Source organism: Xenopus tropicalis, chromosome 6 (genome assembly GCF_000004195.4).
Source record: "Xenopus tropicalis strain Nigerian chromosome 6, UCB_Xtro_10.0, whole genome shotgun sequence".
Taxonomy (NCBI): domain Eukaryota; kingdom Metazoa; phylum Chordata; class Amphibia; order Anura; family Pipidae; genus Xenopus; species Xenopus tropicalis.
This window is the reverse complement of record NC_030682.2, coordinates 71,334,180-71,350,859: the sequence shown is the minus strand read 5'-3', so window position 1 is coordinate 71,350,859 and position 16,680 is coordinate 71,334,180. Positions and strand designations below refer to the sequence as shown.

The 16,680-nt window shown below is 41.8% G+C and overlaps 1 protein-coding gene across 6 annotated transcripts in view; it reads right to left on the bottom strand.

The window, feature by feature from the left end:
- Nucleotides 1-16,680, bottom strand: part of trio (trio Rho guanine nucleotide exchange factor) — a 308,906-nt gene that overhangs the window by 134,869 nt on the left and 157,357 nt on the right. For all 6 annotated transcript variants that reach the window (XR_001170948.3, XM_012964353.3, XM_012964355.3 and 3 more), the window contains exons 17-21: nucleotides 16,273-16,464; nucleotides 15,779-15,928; nucleotides 10,255-10,369; nucleotides 6,906-7,021; nucleotides 6,552-6,674 (exon numbers count right to left, since the gene is read on the bottom strand). Coding sequence is in view for 5 of the 6 variants with exons in the window: in XM_012964353.3 (XP_012819807.1) it covers nucleotides 6,552-6,674; nucleotides 6,906-7,021; nucleotides 10,255-10,369; nucleotides 15,779-15,928; nucleotides 16,273-16,464 (696 nt within the window). In the remaining variant the exon portion in view is untranslated. The remainder of the gene's footprint in view (nucleotides 1-6,551; nucleotides 6,675-6,905; nucleotides 7,022-10,254; nucleotides 10,370-15,778; nucleotides 15,929-16,272; nucleotides 16,465-16,680) is intronic.

Sequence of the window (16,680 nt, the reverse complement as noted above, 5' to 3'; positions counted from 1 at the left end):
ATATCCAAGAATCAGGAGGAGTCTGCTGTGACTCTTCCTGGTATTGACCACTCCCCTTTCAGTTTCCATTAGCATAGCCTTCTGATTAGTTGTGAGTGGTATAGTAGTACGGCAGTTGCATGAGGGATGGGAACTCCCTGTGCTGCCGTGACGGGACTACGAGAAAAGGATTTAACGGTAGGTAGAACAAATCTCCTTTTCTCCGTACCACCCTAGGCAGCACAGGGTACCCTTGGGCGAGTCCCAAAGCTGTTGAATAGAGGGTGGGGTGAAACTTGTGAGTTTGAAAAAGGGGTCTATAGGCACAAGCATGGCAATCAGACCCTAACTTGTAGTAACTGCTTGTAGAACCTTTCTTCCGAAAACTGCATCGGCCAAGTGGCCGCCTTGCAGATTTGTTCCATTGAAGCATTGTTGTGGAGTGCCCAGGAAGTGCTGAGACCTCTTGTAGAATGTGCAGATACTCTGAATGAGGTCTCCAGCTTCCTTGATCTGTATATGGTGGTAATTAAGTCTTTGATCCATCTGGCGATGAATATCTTGGTGGCTTGTTGGCCTTGGTGCAGATTACCGTATAGGATTGAATAAAGTCTCTGACTTTCTAATGTCTGTAGTTCTGTGTATGTAAAATTTTAAGGCTCTCACCACATCTAGGTTGTGGAGGAGTCGTTCCTTCCTGTTGGACGGTTTTGGGCAGAATGAGGGCAGGACGATTTCCTGGTTCAGATGGAATTCTGATGCAACCTTGGGTCTGAATGTCGGCACCGTTCGAAGGACTACCTTGTCCTGATGAAAGATGCAGAATGGGGGTTTGTGGCTGAGGTCTCCTATTTCTGATACTCTTCTAGCCGAGGATATTGCCACTAGAAACGCTGTTTTCCATGTGAGCAGTTTTAGACTAATGGAAGCCATAGGCTCGAAGGGTGGCTCTTGTAATGCCCTCAGTATGATGTTTAAGTTCCATGGTGGAATCGGTTGGTGGTATGGGGGTCTTATATTCCCCGCTGCTTGTATGAAGGTTCTAACATCTGGGTGAGATGCTATTTGTTTTTGAAACAGTACCGAGAGAGACGATATTTGTACTCAGTGAGTTAACCCCCAGTCCGTGTTCGAGACCTTTTTGTAGAAACTCGAGTACGTGGTGTATCTGGTCCTTGTAGGGCAACGATCTTTGGTTATACCACGAGATATAGGTGAGCCAGACTCGATGGTAGGCTGCTGATGTGGATCTCTTTCTTGCTTGTATTAGTGTGTTAGTCACACTATCCGAGAATCCCTTGTCCTTCAAGTTGGTGAAATACTACCTTGTTCAGGGACCATTCCCCTGGATCTAGGGTATTTCGGCTTAGGAAGTCTGCCTCGTTGTTGACCTGTCCTGGTTTGTAGACTGCTGCTAGGCGGCAGTTGTTGCAACTTCCTTCCAAGCTTTTTTGCTGTGAGTGCCGCCTTGGTGATTGATGTATGCCACGGCTGCTGCATTGTCCGATTTGATTTTTACAGGTTGGCCTCTTAGGGGTACTTCCCAGTGCTTTAAAGAAAGTGCTACGGCTCTGAGCACCAGGATATTTATATATAATTTGGTTTCCAGAGGGGACCAAAGTCCTTGTACGGTTCTGTGTGTGTAAACTCCTCCCCATCCAGAGAGACTGGCGTCTGTGGTGACTATGTGCCAGGAGTTGATGGAACACAGTTTTCCTTTGTGGAGGTTCTGTTCCTTGCACCACCACCGTAGTGATTCGGTTGTTTCTTGAAAATGGTGACGTAGGATTCGAGGTTGTGGTGGGATTGATGCCACTTTCTAATGAACTCTAATTGTAGGGTTCTCATGTGGAATTGGGCAAAGGGCACCGTTTCTATGGCTGATGTCATTAGTCCTAGAAGCCTCATGCATCTTCTGGATTTTAGATGCGGTTGTTCTATGGCTTGCTTTGCTGCTGTCATGATGTTGATTTCTTTTTCCGTTGTTAGGAATACCCTGTGTTGTGTAGAATCGAACCGCACTCCCAGGAAAATGATGGACTGGGATGGTTGCAAGGAGCTTTTAGTGGGATGTATCTTCCACCCGTCTTCTTCTAGGACTTGTATACATCTTTTTGTGTCTGAGAATGATGTTGATAGGGAAGGAGCTCTGACCAAAATATCGTCCAGATAGGGGATTAAGCATAGGCCTTGTTGTCGCATACATGCTACCAGTGCCACCATCACTTTTGTGAATACTCGGGGCGCTGTCGCTAGTCCGAATGGGAGAGCCTGGAACTGGTAGTGTTGTTCTCCAATCGAGAATCTCAGGTACTGCTGGTGATTTACGTGTATGGGGATGTGAAGGTACGCGTCCTTCAGGTCTATGGACGTAAAGAAATCCCCTTTCTCTATGTTGGAGATCACTGATCTTAGAGACTCCATTTTGAAGGATTGAACTTGAAGATAAGTATTCAGTCTTTTGAGGTCCAGTCCCGGGCGTAAGGATCCGTCCTTCTTGGGGATCAGGAAAAGATTTGAATAGAACCCTTGGTTTCGTTGAGTTTGTGGTACTGGGGTGATAGTGTTGGATTGCAGTAACTCCCTTACTGCCCTGTGTAGTGCTTCCCTTGTTGTAGTTGATGATGGTGTTTTTGAGGGCAGGCGTGTTGGGGGGGCATTTTGAAATTGGAGACTGTAGTCCTCTAAGATGATGTTGTGGACCCATGCATCTGAGGTATGCTGGAGCCAGATCTCCCGGAATTTTAGTAGGCGCCCCCCGACCGCCTCCTCTGTACCGGGAGGGGCTTTGGCTTCATTGGTCCTGTTTGTCTTGATTGCCCTTGGTGGGGCGTCTCTGGCAGTTCCATGTTGTTTTCTTTTGGGGACGAAAATTCTTTGAGCTGGAATTGTATGTAAGTCTGTTGTAGGTTCCCCTTGCAGTGAGGTGGCTAATGCCTCTTCCAACAACAATACCATGGTCCTGTTGACGCATGCCGACGCTATGGTTGGCTTAAATGCTGTTGTGACGGTAGAAAATATGTTCTTTAGTAGATTTTCTGCTTTGTGATCCATAGGATCTTTAAATGACGTACCAATGGTGGTGCGCTTTGCTAATCTCGCTACCGGTGCGTCTACCTTGGGGACCGATTCCCATTGGTCTTTGTGAGATTGTTCGAATGGGTATAATGCGTCCATTCACTTGTCTTTGATGAGCCTTCTGTCCGGAGTCTTCCATTCCCTTTTGATGATTTCTTGTATGGTCTCATGTACAGGGAAGTTCTTTTGTTTCTTTAGTGAGGAACCAAATAACTTATCTAGAGTCTTTGTTTCCTTGTGTTCTTCTTGGATACCCAAAGTGAGGAACATATCAGAAAGTAACCCCTGTACCGCCTCGGATTGAGACTTTTGCGCAGAAACCGATGCCTGTGGAGGTGCCTCTGAGTCCTCCCAGTCACTGAGTAAACTGAGTCCTCTGGTAGTACCCTTTCATCCTCCTCTGAGGAGGGTTCAACTTCCTCCTCTGTTTGTATGTTTGGTAAGTGTGTTATCTTTGAAGGAGCTTGTTGTACCTGCAGGGCTGCCAATTTTTTTTACAGACGCTGACATGGTCAGAAGTGAGGCCTGAAAGGGTTGGAACCATTCTGGTATTTGTGTTACTGCAGGTTGCTTAGCCTGTTCAGTTTCAGTCTTGCCCTTTTTGGCTTTCTGGACTGGTTGCCTGCCTCTGGGCCTTTTGGCTTGGTTGTTGCTAGGTGTAGGGGAAGCCATTTGTGGGATAGGTTCCTCTACTTGACCCTGCATAGATTTATGTGGGTCTGATGCCATGTTAGGCACTGTGGAAGAGGCAGGGATAAAGGGGCTGAGCCGCAGGGGGACGTGTGGAAAAATCTCCCTGTGGTGCTCTTAGCAAAGCTTTCTCTGGGAGTGTTTTTTTTTTTTTGTTTTTTAGGCAGCGCTGAAGCTTGCCATTGTGGAGAGTGGGGGTTTGTGTTTGCCCCAAACAATGAGGTTCTTGTCCCCCAAGCATGAGGCAGCGCTGGAGCATGCCCTTGTGCCGAGTATGGGGGCTGTGTTTGCCCCAAACAAAGAGGCAGTGCTGTAGCATGCCTTTGTACTGAATATGAGGGCAGTCCTTGCCCCGAACCTTGAGGCAGCGTTGAGGTATACCTGTTATGAGGGAATAAAATTGAAATGAAATAAAAATAAAGTAAAAATAACTGAATCAAGGGAGCAGGGCTCCCAGAGTCCTAACTCCTTAGAGCAGGATGGAAAAAAACTGAAAGGGGAGGGGTCAATACCAGGAAGGGGATTTACAGCAGACTCCTCCTGATTCTTGGGTATCCATCCTGCCTCCTAGACTGAAGATGGTATGAACCCAAGGGTACCCCGTGCTGCCTAGGGATGTACGGAGAAATATCTTTAAAACATTGCTTAGCAAGTATATAGGTCAGTATATTACCCTTGTAAGCAAGGAAATGTATTGCAAAGCACAACATTTATGGTTGAATAAAAGTGCTAGTGTTGAGGCTGGTAAGAAAATGAGGGTCAACGTTGACAGGTGCAAAGTTATGCACTTATACACTATGGTAGTGTGTTGGGACTATACTTACTTATAAAGGATCTGGGGAATTTTGTAGATAACAACTTGTCTAATTCCAGGCAGTGTCATTCTGTGGCTATTAAAGCAAATAAAGTGCTGTCTTGTATAAAAAAAAAGGGGATTGACTCAAGGGATGAAAACATAATTTTGCCTCTTGGTAAGGCCTCACCTTGAGTATGCAGTGCAGTTTTAGGCTCCAGTCCTCAAGAAGGATATTAATGAACTGGAAAAATGTGCAACTAAACTGGCAAAGGGGATGGAGAGTTTAAACTATGAGGTTAGACTTTCAAGGGTGGGGTTGCTTTTTCTGGAAAAAAGGCAATAGTAAGGGGAAATGATTACTCTGTACAAGTACATTAGAGGGGATTAGACAGACAGAGGGTGTTCTATCAGCACAGACCTCACTTAGATGAGTTGCTAAACAAGCATTGCATCCAAGGCTATTGTGATACTAAAATCTACAGTTAGTATTGATATTGGTATATATGGTTTATGTATGTGTATAAATAGGTCAGTATAGGTTTGTGTGTGCTGGGTTTACTTGGAAGGGTTGAACTTGATGGACTCTGATCTTTTTTTTAACCCTATGTAACTATGATGGAAAACATAAAATCAAAATAAGTAAAATTCAGGTTTTACTGTATTATGATATACTTTTGATATACTTCTGTCTTGGAACAGAAATGGTTCTCTTTTAAAATCATGCCTAACCATTACTGTTCAGTGTATTCCCTTAAAGGAGACATCATGTTAAAATTAAGAATGTATCAATGCATTATACTCCAAATATAGAAGGATTGTGCTTAAAAAAAGGTGTGTTTTGGACTGATTTATTGAGAAATTCCCCCAAAACCCTACTTGTCCCACCCATCTGTTTCCCTTCCTGCTGGATGAATTCTCTGTATGTGCATGGGAGCCAGAGGCTCTCTGCACACTGCACTGTAGGATAGGAACCAGCAGCAAGGTTGACCTGATAGGGAACTGGAGCCTGTCTTTGCTTGTGTGCAGGGCTGCGATTGGCTACTGCTCTCCTAACAAATACAATTTTAGCTTGAAATTTTAGTTTAACCTAAGCTGCAATTGGCTGTTTTGTTGGCTAGACACAAGCCACCTCCACCTCCTTTCTTATAATCATACATGACCATTTTATAAAGTTATAATATTGGTAGCAGCACTTTACACAGCACCTAAGTTATCACAAGAACTTATAAGACCATGCCCTTCATTAAAGTCTGGCTGCTGTGACTGTCCCTGCACTGTTCACACCTGTAATACCCCACATTGTTCACACCTTAAACTCAGATTGTAAGCCCCTATGCAAGCCCTACTTTGCCTGCCCTCCTCTACCTTGCCTGTGTGCCATACTCTGCCTGCCCTATGCTGCTTGTGTCTGCTATACTCTGCCCGCCCTATGCTTCCTGTGTGTGCCATACTCTGCCTGCCCTAAACTGAGTGCAGTAGGGGAAACTGGTAGGGGTTTCCCTCGGAGTTTGTTGGCATTTGGAAATGGTTGTTAGGGGGTCCCTAAGGTGTTTAATTATGTGCTGGAGTTTGCTGTGCTATCCACAGGGGAGGAGTAGACATATTAAAGGAAAAGGAAAGGTAAAAATGACCGGGGGGGTGCACCAGCTCAGGATAAAAAATAAGCGATTAAATCACTGGGGGTGCCTAACATTTTGGCATTCACAGTGACTTAACCTTCCCTTCTCTTTTAAGAGAAGTAAAGGTTATGGCACTGGGTGATGGGTAGTATATCAGCAGTCAGATTTCACCATTTGGATTTTTGTTTGCTATCACCATTAATGGGGACATGGTTTTCAAAGTTCTTGTGATAACATAGGTGAGGTTTAAAGTAGATGTATTTTTATTTTTTATTTTTTTTAAAGGGGGGGTTACACTACATCTCTGGAAAATTTGCTTACACCATTAGTTTTTTGGGAAGAATTGACCCTGAAAAAATCCTCAAATGGCACTAGACTGAATGAATTACCTTTGCTGTGATCTGAAACTCCTCATGCTCTTTTAAGAGTTCTTGTGTATGCTGAATTGTGGAGCCAGTGGAGGTGTGTGTGGAAATGTAAAATTCTCCATTATCTTGGATCCACTCCAGAGCCTAGCCAAAAGAAACATGGAATAAATAAACAATATAAAGTTAAAGGGCTGGGGAGAAATTTAGTCAAAAAAATAAGTTCAGAGACTTCAGTATTACTTTATACAGAAAGCAACAGAGTATGACCTAAAACCAAACAAACTGCCATAGAGCTGCACTATTTAGCACTTATAAAATAAAACTAGTGCTAGTGCCAAGTCCTTTTGAATTTCAAAATCAGTACTTGTGTCTTACCTGTTTGGCACTTCTTTCAAATACTACATACTGCTGGCAATGGTCTAGTCTCCTTTTCCGCAAGGTCCAATAATGAAGAACTCTATTTTCCCTCTGAAACAGCTCATTTAAAATATCTAAAAAGAAGAACAATTTACCAAAAATTATGATCTAAAATCTTAAGCCTAAAAGCACTTGTAAAGGACATATAGCTGCTCTTTTCTAAAGTAAATGTAATTTGGGAGTTGCTGCCAGCATCATTTACCACCATCATTTGACACAATGCCACTGGTGCTGCAGGCTAACAGCATCTCTACTGATATATATATATATATTTTTTTTTTATTAAAAAATGTATTTATTATACACAAAACAAAACATTGATATAAGTATAGTTTCCAGGTCTATAAAATGTACATTGGAGTCATTGGAATAAGTTTATATCAAGTACAAAGTGGTACAGAAAAAAACAGTACTACAGGTATGGGACCCCTTATCCAGAAATCCGTTATCCAGAAAGCTCCGAATTACAGAAAGCCTGTCTCCCATAGACTCCATTATAAGCAAATAATTCAGAATTTTAAAACGGATTTCCTTTCTCTGTAGTAATAAGACAGTACCTTTTAATTGATTCCAACTAAGATATACATAATCCTTATTGGATGCAAACCAATCCTGTTGGGTTTAATAAATGTTTTATTGATTTTTTAGTAGACTTAAGGTATGGAGATCCAAATTACAGAAAGACCCCTTATCCGGAATACACTTGGTCCCGAGCATTCTGGATAACGGGTCCTATACCTGTACATAGTTAGTATCCTGAGTCCAACCATGGTGGCCAGATATGTTCAAAAGTAGTATCGCCTTGTTGACTAGCTGTTTCCATGAGGGGACACTAGGTAACGTAGCTCCCATCCAGTGAATCACAATCTTTCTTTGCATAGTATAGCAATGACCGGTATCTGCTGCGAGCATCATTGGTTGGAATGATATCATCCAAGATACCCAGGAGGCAAATTTTAGGTAACATTATGTGAGGGAACTCAAAATCATTTGCCATGATGTTGATAGTGTTTCACCTGAAGTTGGCTATTGGTGGACATACCCATATCATGTGGAAAAAGTTTGCATTTGTTTGCCCGCACCTAGGACAGGAATCATCCATCCTTTTCCACATTTGGAGGAGTCTAATAGGGGTAATGTAGATTTGGTAACTCAGATATTTTTACAAAGAACATTCACCTAGTGAGAAGAAATCTGTTTCACTGGTACCTAGTCTTAATCTGCATAATGCATCGTTATTTTTTGAGAAGTTCTAAAACATTTTAACTATCCTATACAAAGAGAAGCTCCATCTTAGGTCTCTGGCACACGGGGAGATTAGTCGCCCGCAACACTATCCCACACTAAAATAATGTGGTTGCATAAGTGTGCACACCCTTAAACTAATACTTTGTTGAAGCACCTTTTGATTTTATTACAGCACTCTTTTTGGGTATGAGTCAATCAGCATGGCACAATTTGACTTTGCAAGATTTGCCCACTCTTCTTTGCAGAAACACTCCAAATCTGTCAGATTGTGAGGGCATCTCCTGTGCACAGCCCTCTTCAGATCACCCCACAGATTGTCAATCGGATTCAGGTCTGGACTCTAGCTGGGCCATTCCAAAACTTTAATCTTCTTCCGGTGAAGCCATTCCTTTGTTGATTTGGATGTATGCTTTGGGTCATTGCCATGCTGAAAGATGAAGTTCCCCCTCATGTTCAGCTTTCTAGCAGAAGCCTAAAGGTTTTGTGCCAATATTGACTGGTATTTGGAATTGTTCATAATTCCCTCTATCTTAACTAAGGCCCCAGTTCCAGCTGAAGAAAAATAGCCCCAAAGCATGATGCTGCCACCACCATGCTTCACTGTGGGTATGGTGTTCTTTTGGTGATGTGCAGTATTGTTTTTGCGCCAAACATATTTTTTGGAATTATGGCCAAAAAGTTCAACCTTGGTTTCATCAGACCATAACACCTTTTCCCACATGCTTTTGGGAGACTTCCGATGTGTTTTTGCAACTCTACCCCATAGCCCGGACATATGAAGAACATGGGAGATTGTTGTCACATGTACCACACAGCCAGTACTTGCCAGAAATTCCTGCAGCTCCTTTAATGTTGCTGTAGGCCTCTTGGTAGCCTCCCTGGCCAGTTTTCTTCTCGTCTTTTCAGCAATTTTGGAGGGACACCCAGTTCTTGGTAATGTCACTGTTGTGCCATATTTTCTCCACTTGATGATGACTGTCTTCACTGTGTTCCATGGTATATCTAATGCCTTGGAAATTCTTTTGTACCCTTTTCCTGACTGATATTCTTTAACAATGAGATCCCTCTGATGCTTTGGAAGCTCTCTGTGGACCATGGCTTTTACTGTGGGATGCAACTAAAAAAAATGTCAGGAAAGACCAACTAGAGCACCTGAACTTTATTTGGGGTTAATCAGAGGCACTTTAAATGATGGCAGGTATATGCTGACTCCTTTTTAACATGATTTTGAATGTGATTGCTTAATTCTGAACACAGCTACATCCCCCCCAGTTAGAAGAGGGTATGCACACTTATGCAACCACATTATTTTAGTTTTTTTGGTTTTCTTCCCTTTACCTAAAAGATTTAAATTTGTTTTTCAATTGAGTGGTACAGTTTATACATCACATTAAAGGTGGAAAAAGTTCTGAAATGATTTAACTTAGTCTCATTTTTGTATAGCACAGGAACCTGACATTTTACCAGGGGTGTGTAGACTTTTTATATCCACTGTAATCCCTGTATCTTTAACAAAGAGAATCAATCTTCTTGTGACAATTACAACTTAGGATATCTGGAATCACACAATATGAGTTGCCTGTGGGTTTCACTCGTTCAAGGAGCAAGTAATTTAGGAATGGACAACAAAAAGTCTCCTGAGGACAAAAACAATGACATTTTGTAAAGTAATTCTTTTTTATAAACAGTATTATATACAGATTTTCACAGAAAAAATGTACACTTATTTAAGGGTAATGTAATAACAGTCACAAGGTTTACAACACTTCCCAACATTTCATTAATAAAAAGCAGGACCACTGGAGTCTGACCAAAACTGTAAATAAAGGAAAGTATTAGGTTCTAAACCAGGGATCCCCAACCTTTTATACTTTGGACACCTACTTTGAGGCCACTGGGAGCAACATCAAAAAGGGTGGTGAACACCATGTTGCTCTCAAGCCACTGGTTTGGGATCACTGTTCTAGACTAATGAAAAAAAAATTGCAAGTTTTATCACATTACCCTCTTTTGTTCCTCTTTATAACCCTTTACTTTCTTATTTTTACTGTTCACTTACTTTTTACTTGCTGTTCAGGAGCCTTTACATGTGTCACCATTCCAGGCATATTGACACTATTCCTGTGCAAGTATTTCAGAAAGACATCAGCATTTCTGCGAGCCAAAGTGCAGGCCTAGAAAAAGGAGAGAGAAGAATGCCTTATTATAATTAACATTTAGTGCAATTATTTATCTGCAGTAAAATTCTATTATGTGTTAACAATTGGTAATGGTGTTCTAAAGTAATATGTATGTATGAAAGGAGCTGCTCATTCACTTGCACATACTATCTATAGAAAACTCAAAATACATATTTATATAAGCTATTAGTGCACTAATTGCCAAAAGGTACATATTAAAATGTATAACACATATAAAACACTAGTTAAGGAGCAAGACGTGAGAGATGATCTGTTAAGGGGTTCACTCGTGATGTTATATGCTGGCAGGGCTGTGGAGTCAGGGTCATGGAGTCATAGTCAAGCAATTTTGGGTACCTGGAGTCAGCGTTTGAGTCAGTGGTACCATAAACTGAGGAGTTGGGCTCTAAGGATTACGTGCCAGGGCTATAGAGTTGGAAGCAATTTTGGTTACTTGGATGCCGAGTTGGTGGTGCCATAAACTGAGGAGTCAGACCCAGAACACTGGTGCCTTCTATGATGCATTGTGCATGGAATAACTGTAGATGCATGGAATAACTGTACAGTCAGGTGAATTTAGCTTCAGGCTCAAGCTCCGAAAGTATAAGTGATGCAAGTTGATGCTAGAATCATATTGTACACTGTAAACATTCAGCTGGACAGTTGTCATACAGGCACTATTATACTGGTAAAAGTTACTGACAACAAAGTCACACTGAACACCTTCTATGCACGCTTTGATAAACACCTATCTCAGGCGCTTTTTTTGTAAGAGGAGGGTCGCCCTCTTCAGATATCTCAGGCAGACATGTGTAAACACTTCAGAAAAGTAAACACACGGAAAGCTCCTGGGCCAGATAACATCCCAGGTCATGTTTTTAAAGCACGGTCCATGAGCTAGCAGATGTCTTCACAGACATTTTTAACCTTTCCCTGCTCCAGTCTTCTGTCCCAACATGTTTTAAGAGGACCACCATCATCCCTGTCCCTACCAAAATGAATGTGAGCTGCCTAAATGACTATCGCCCAGTAGCACTCCCCTCCATTGCCATGAAGTGCTTTGAAGGTATAGTCAAGGCTCACATCACATCTTTACTCCCTGCTTCACTTGATCCACTCCAGTTTGCCTACAGGTCAAGTAGATCTACAGACGATGCAATAGCAATTGCAATTCACACTGCCCTCTCCCACCTGGACCAGAGAAACACATACGTGCGGATGCTGTTCATTGACTACAGCTCCGCTTTCAACACCATCGTACCATCCAGACTTGTCATGAAACTCCGTAACCTGAACATCGGTTCCTCCCTGTGAAGCTGGATCATGGACTTCCTGACAAACAGGCCTCAGGTGGTTCGGATCGGCAACATCACCTCATCCACACTGACACTTAGCACTGGTGCCCCCCAGGGATGTGTGCTCAGCCCCCTGCTGTACACCCTGTTCACCCACGACTGTACAGCAACACACAGCTCCAATACTATCATCAAATTTGCAGATGATACCACCATCATCAGCTGCATTTCTAATGGAGGTGAATCGGCATACAGGGCAGAGGTGAGAGCCCTGACATCATGGTGCCGTGACAACAACCTGCTGCTCAACGTCAGCAAAACTAAGGAGCTCATTGTGGATTACAGGAGACTGCAGGGAGGAGGCCATACCCCCATTTACATTGAGGGAGCAGAGGTGGAGAGAGTCAGCTGCTTTAGATTCCTGGGCATCAATATCAGTGAGGATCTGAGTTGGTCTCACCACGTTGCAAGACAGCGGCTCTTCTTTTTGCGGCGCCTGAGGAGGTTCGGCATGGACTCCAGAATACTCACAAACTTCTATCGATGCACCATTGAGATTCTGTCTGGCTGTATCACCTCCTGGTATGGCAGCTGTGATGCTTTGGACCGCAAAGCTCTGCAGAGGGTGGCGAGATCAGCGCATCACCAGAACTGAACTGCCGGCCATGCAGGACCTGTACAGACAGCGCTGTAGGAGGAAGATGCAGTGGATCCTCTCTGACCCCAGTCACAGTCTTTTCACGCTCCTACCATCAGGCAGGCGGTACAGGAACATCCAGACCCGCACCAGCAGATACAGAGACAGTTTCTACCCTCAAGCCATCAGGCTTCTGAACTGCTGACATTCTGCACACCAACACACACTCCCCATAACTACTGGACTCTTCGCAGTGTCACTTTAAGCAAAACCACTTTAAATCCTCCCTGCACAATTTCAAATATTTCATTGCATTTTTTATTGTAAATACTTGTACCTTTATTGCACACTTTTATTATATTTAATATTTGTATTTTTTTGTTTATGTAAAGTTGGGAGGAACAAAAAAATTAATTACGGTAATGATGCTTCATTGTTATTTGTATATGACAATAAAACTTGAAACTAACAACATAAACTTGTATATATATATATATATTTTTTTTTTTTTTTTTTTTTTAAATTCAGGCAAGTTTATTGAGAAGATTTTACAGCAGTTTCAGCATATATACATCACATTATGAGGCAGAGTTAACTGATGTAATAAGGGTCTAGTATATGGCATGTTTCGCAGTAATAAAAGTTGCGAGTTATGTTGCATTTGAAAATACATTGTAACCTTCTTTTGTATGCTTTTTCCTTTCCCCTTTCATTTCTAACTGTTTCCCTCAGGATGTTGGCACATATTACAGTTTACAAACATATTATCCTAAAATGCTTTAAGAAAATACCGCCTACAGCTCTCTAAGTGGATTTTTCTAGCATTTTCCCCGTATTTTTTCATGTTTCTTGGGAGCTCCTCTAGCTTTATATATTAGACTTTCCAATGTACATAGGTGTTTGACTTCAGAGAGCCAATGTGAATATTTGGGGGGTGTTGAGTCTTTCCATTTCCTTATTATTGCTTTTTTTTTGCTAAAAATAAACATTCTCTGGTGAATACACTAAGATGTTGTGTGAGTAGTTCTTTGAATCCTATGCCTAGCAGACACACCTGGGGGGTTCTTGGGAGTTTCACCTTTAGGATCAGGTCCAGCTTATTCAAAACCTTGGTCCAATATTTATCCAGGACCGAGCATTCCCACACCATATGCATTAGTGTGGCGTTCTCTACATGGCATCTAGGGTATTCCGATGTTGTATTTGAGAATATTTGATGCAGCTTAGCTGGAGTGTAATACGCTGTGTACAAAATATAGTTGTATCATCCTATCTCAATAGTTAAGTGATGCTGTGAGGGGAGATTCCAGCACTTCATCCCAACCATCATCATCTAGTGTGCCCAGGTCTGTTTCCCATTTTCCCCTTAGTTTCTCTAGGTAACTATTGTCCCATTTTGCCATACGTCCCCTATCCTGATGATTCCACAATACATCCATATTGGCATTTCCCCTAATTTAGCAACATGCGGAAACCAGTAGTTACACCATAGGAGGGTTTGCGGAAGGAAGCCTGTGAATTTAAGAATTTGAGTCGCCTTAGTCCAAATTAATCAAGCGTGTTGCATTACTACATTCTGGTATACTGTGTTGGAGGGTTTTTTAATAGACAACCATTGGAAGGGTGTGCATTTATTCCCCACCAGCAAAGCTTGCATATGGCATATGATGCGCCTCTTCCACCCAAGTAGCAAAGTGAGCATTTGAGCCACTAAGTAGTATAAGTAAATAATGGGGAGCACTACTCCTCCCTTATCTTTATCTTTGGTGAGGGTAATCAGATTCTGGGATGGGATTTAGCCCATATTATCTGGTGGAATATAACCTCTAGTTTAGTAAAAAAAAACTTTTTGCTATTTGAAGGGGGGCTTGTAGTAGCACATAAGTTAATTTAGGAAAGAGAATCATTTTTATTAAATGGATTCTGTCCATGCTTTTTTATTAAATGGATTCCCATGCTTTTAAATTGAGATCATAGAAATCTGTTAAAGGTAGTTTCACATTAATAATATATAAACTGGTTTTCAAGTGGAAATGGGAACTCCGGAGGGGCGTGGTGATCTCGGAGTGGGTCTACTGGAAAGGTTATCGATTTTGTGGGGCTGGTGACTGGGCCAGAGATTTGCGCAAACTTTTCTGTTAGTGAAAAGAGGTTTTCTGGAGATTCGGTCCAGTCACCTAGATAGACTAAGGTGTCATCTGCATACAATTGTATGCACTCTTCTGTATGCACTCTTCTGTATGCACTCTTCTGTATGCACTCTTCCCTGTCTCCAATACGCCAACCCTGTATGCCAGTATGCTGTCGGATTGCCTGGGCAAAGGGCTCTATAGCCAATGCAAATAGAAGTGGGGACATTGGGCAACTTTGGCGTGTGCCCCGTTCCAGTGGGAATTTGTTAGATTGCATTCCGTTTACTGTGAAGGATGCTTTGGGTGAGTTATACATGAGTTGGACCCATTTAATTTAATTTATGCCAAAATAAAATCGTGCAAGCACCTGCCACATGTATGGCTATTCCACTGTATCAAAAGCTTTGGCGATATCCTGTGCTGCTATTGATCTTTGACTATGATTATCATGTTTTGTGGCAAGGTTTAAATAGAGTCTTCTAATATTAAAGGTCGTGGACTTGCCTGGCATAAATCCCGTTTGGTCCTCTGAGATAATGGTGCTAAGTACATTATTCATTCTAGCGGAGAGGACCTTTGCAAATATTTTTATATCCACTGATAAGAGAGAGATAGGACGATATGCGTCCATTTGGGTTGGGTTTTTCCCAGGTTTATTTAACAATACTATAGTAGCCTCATACATAGAGGGGGGGGAGAACACATTCTTCTTTAGCACACAGTAGTGTTTTTAGAAGGTGGGGACCAAGTACCTCTTTAAAGCGTTTACAGAATTCACTGGGGAGGTTGTCCGGACCTGTTGGGAATGAGTCTATGGCTTCATACTGTTCAGTAAGAGTAATGTCTTTGTACAGCGCTGCGTACATAAGTAGCGCTTTATAAATAAAAATATACATACATACATACATCTAACTGCTTTTTATAGTCCTCTGGAAGTCTAGGAAGAGCTAGGTTATTTAAAAATTCCCCTATGTCTCTTTCAGTGTTGCTTATTTTAGATTGATAAATTTCATTAAAGAAACTTGTTAATAGGGAGGTAATTGCCTCAGGTTTAGTATGGTGAGTGCCTTCTGAGTCTACCAGCTCTGTTATTACTGGAGTGGATCAATGTTGTTTTGCGAGGTATGCCAGTAATTTACGTGCACGTTCCCCTTACTCAAAAGAAGGCTGCTTTGGCAAAAAGTTGTTCATAGGCTTATATCTAACCCCTGTTACAACCAATCAACAGGCAGAAGTCACATCTTAATGGTTGCTATGCTTACTGCACCTGAGCAAACAAAGCTTTAATCACATACGAAGGTAACTGAATTTTAATTTTATCCCTCCATCTGCCAGATACCTTAAGAAAGGCTTCCTTTTGTTCAAGGTGTTTGCTGATCATAGGAGTAACATGGTCAGTCTCTGAGTTAGGCCCAAGTTTATCAGCTCCGCCACACCAATCTTCCTCCCGCTTGTACTCCTGCTCTAGGCTCTCTAGAACACTGCATACCTGGAAAAGCAAATAAACCATTTATTGTTTTTGGGTATTCTAACACTGATAACTGAATAAAACAAACTGAACACATTTATGTAACTATTAAGTAAAACTAGAACATTTGTTTATTTTTCCCTGGAACACGAACATATACAAAAAGAAATGTTTAAATGAATGGAAGAGGAATTTAAGGATTACGTTTACATCGTTACACCATCAACAGACATTTTGATCTGACACTATACACACACACATCAACCTGCACAGGTATACATTTTGAAAGAAAAACGTATTTTTATTCATTTGACAGAACTGCAATATTTGCAGAATCATCAATGGTTCATCCAACAACTAATTACCTGCTCTGAGGTTTTATAAAAGGCCACAGAGGCATTGACAAGCTTAAGACGGTCTTCCATTTTAAGCATCAACTGTTGCCAATGAGAGGCCACTTTTTCAGCACAGTCCCGGATCATATCCATGTCGTAATGGTTTGCTTGAAGCATGGCCTCTGCCTTCTGCTGCACCTGCAGAGCACTCTGGTGGGTTTTCTGGAAGCGGGAGAAAAATTCAATTTTTTTCACATGTCTGTTCAATACTTGCTGCTTTGCATTATAATTACAGAGGCCATTACATTGTTATCTAAGAGGTATATGAATTGATCTGAATAAATAAGGTCAAATCAGCCAAAATGTAAATCCCACCAGTACCAACATCACTAAAGTTTTAGTTCTTTAAGAGGTACACAGCACAGATCAAACAAAAAC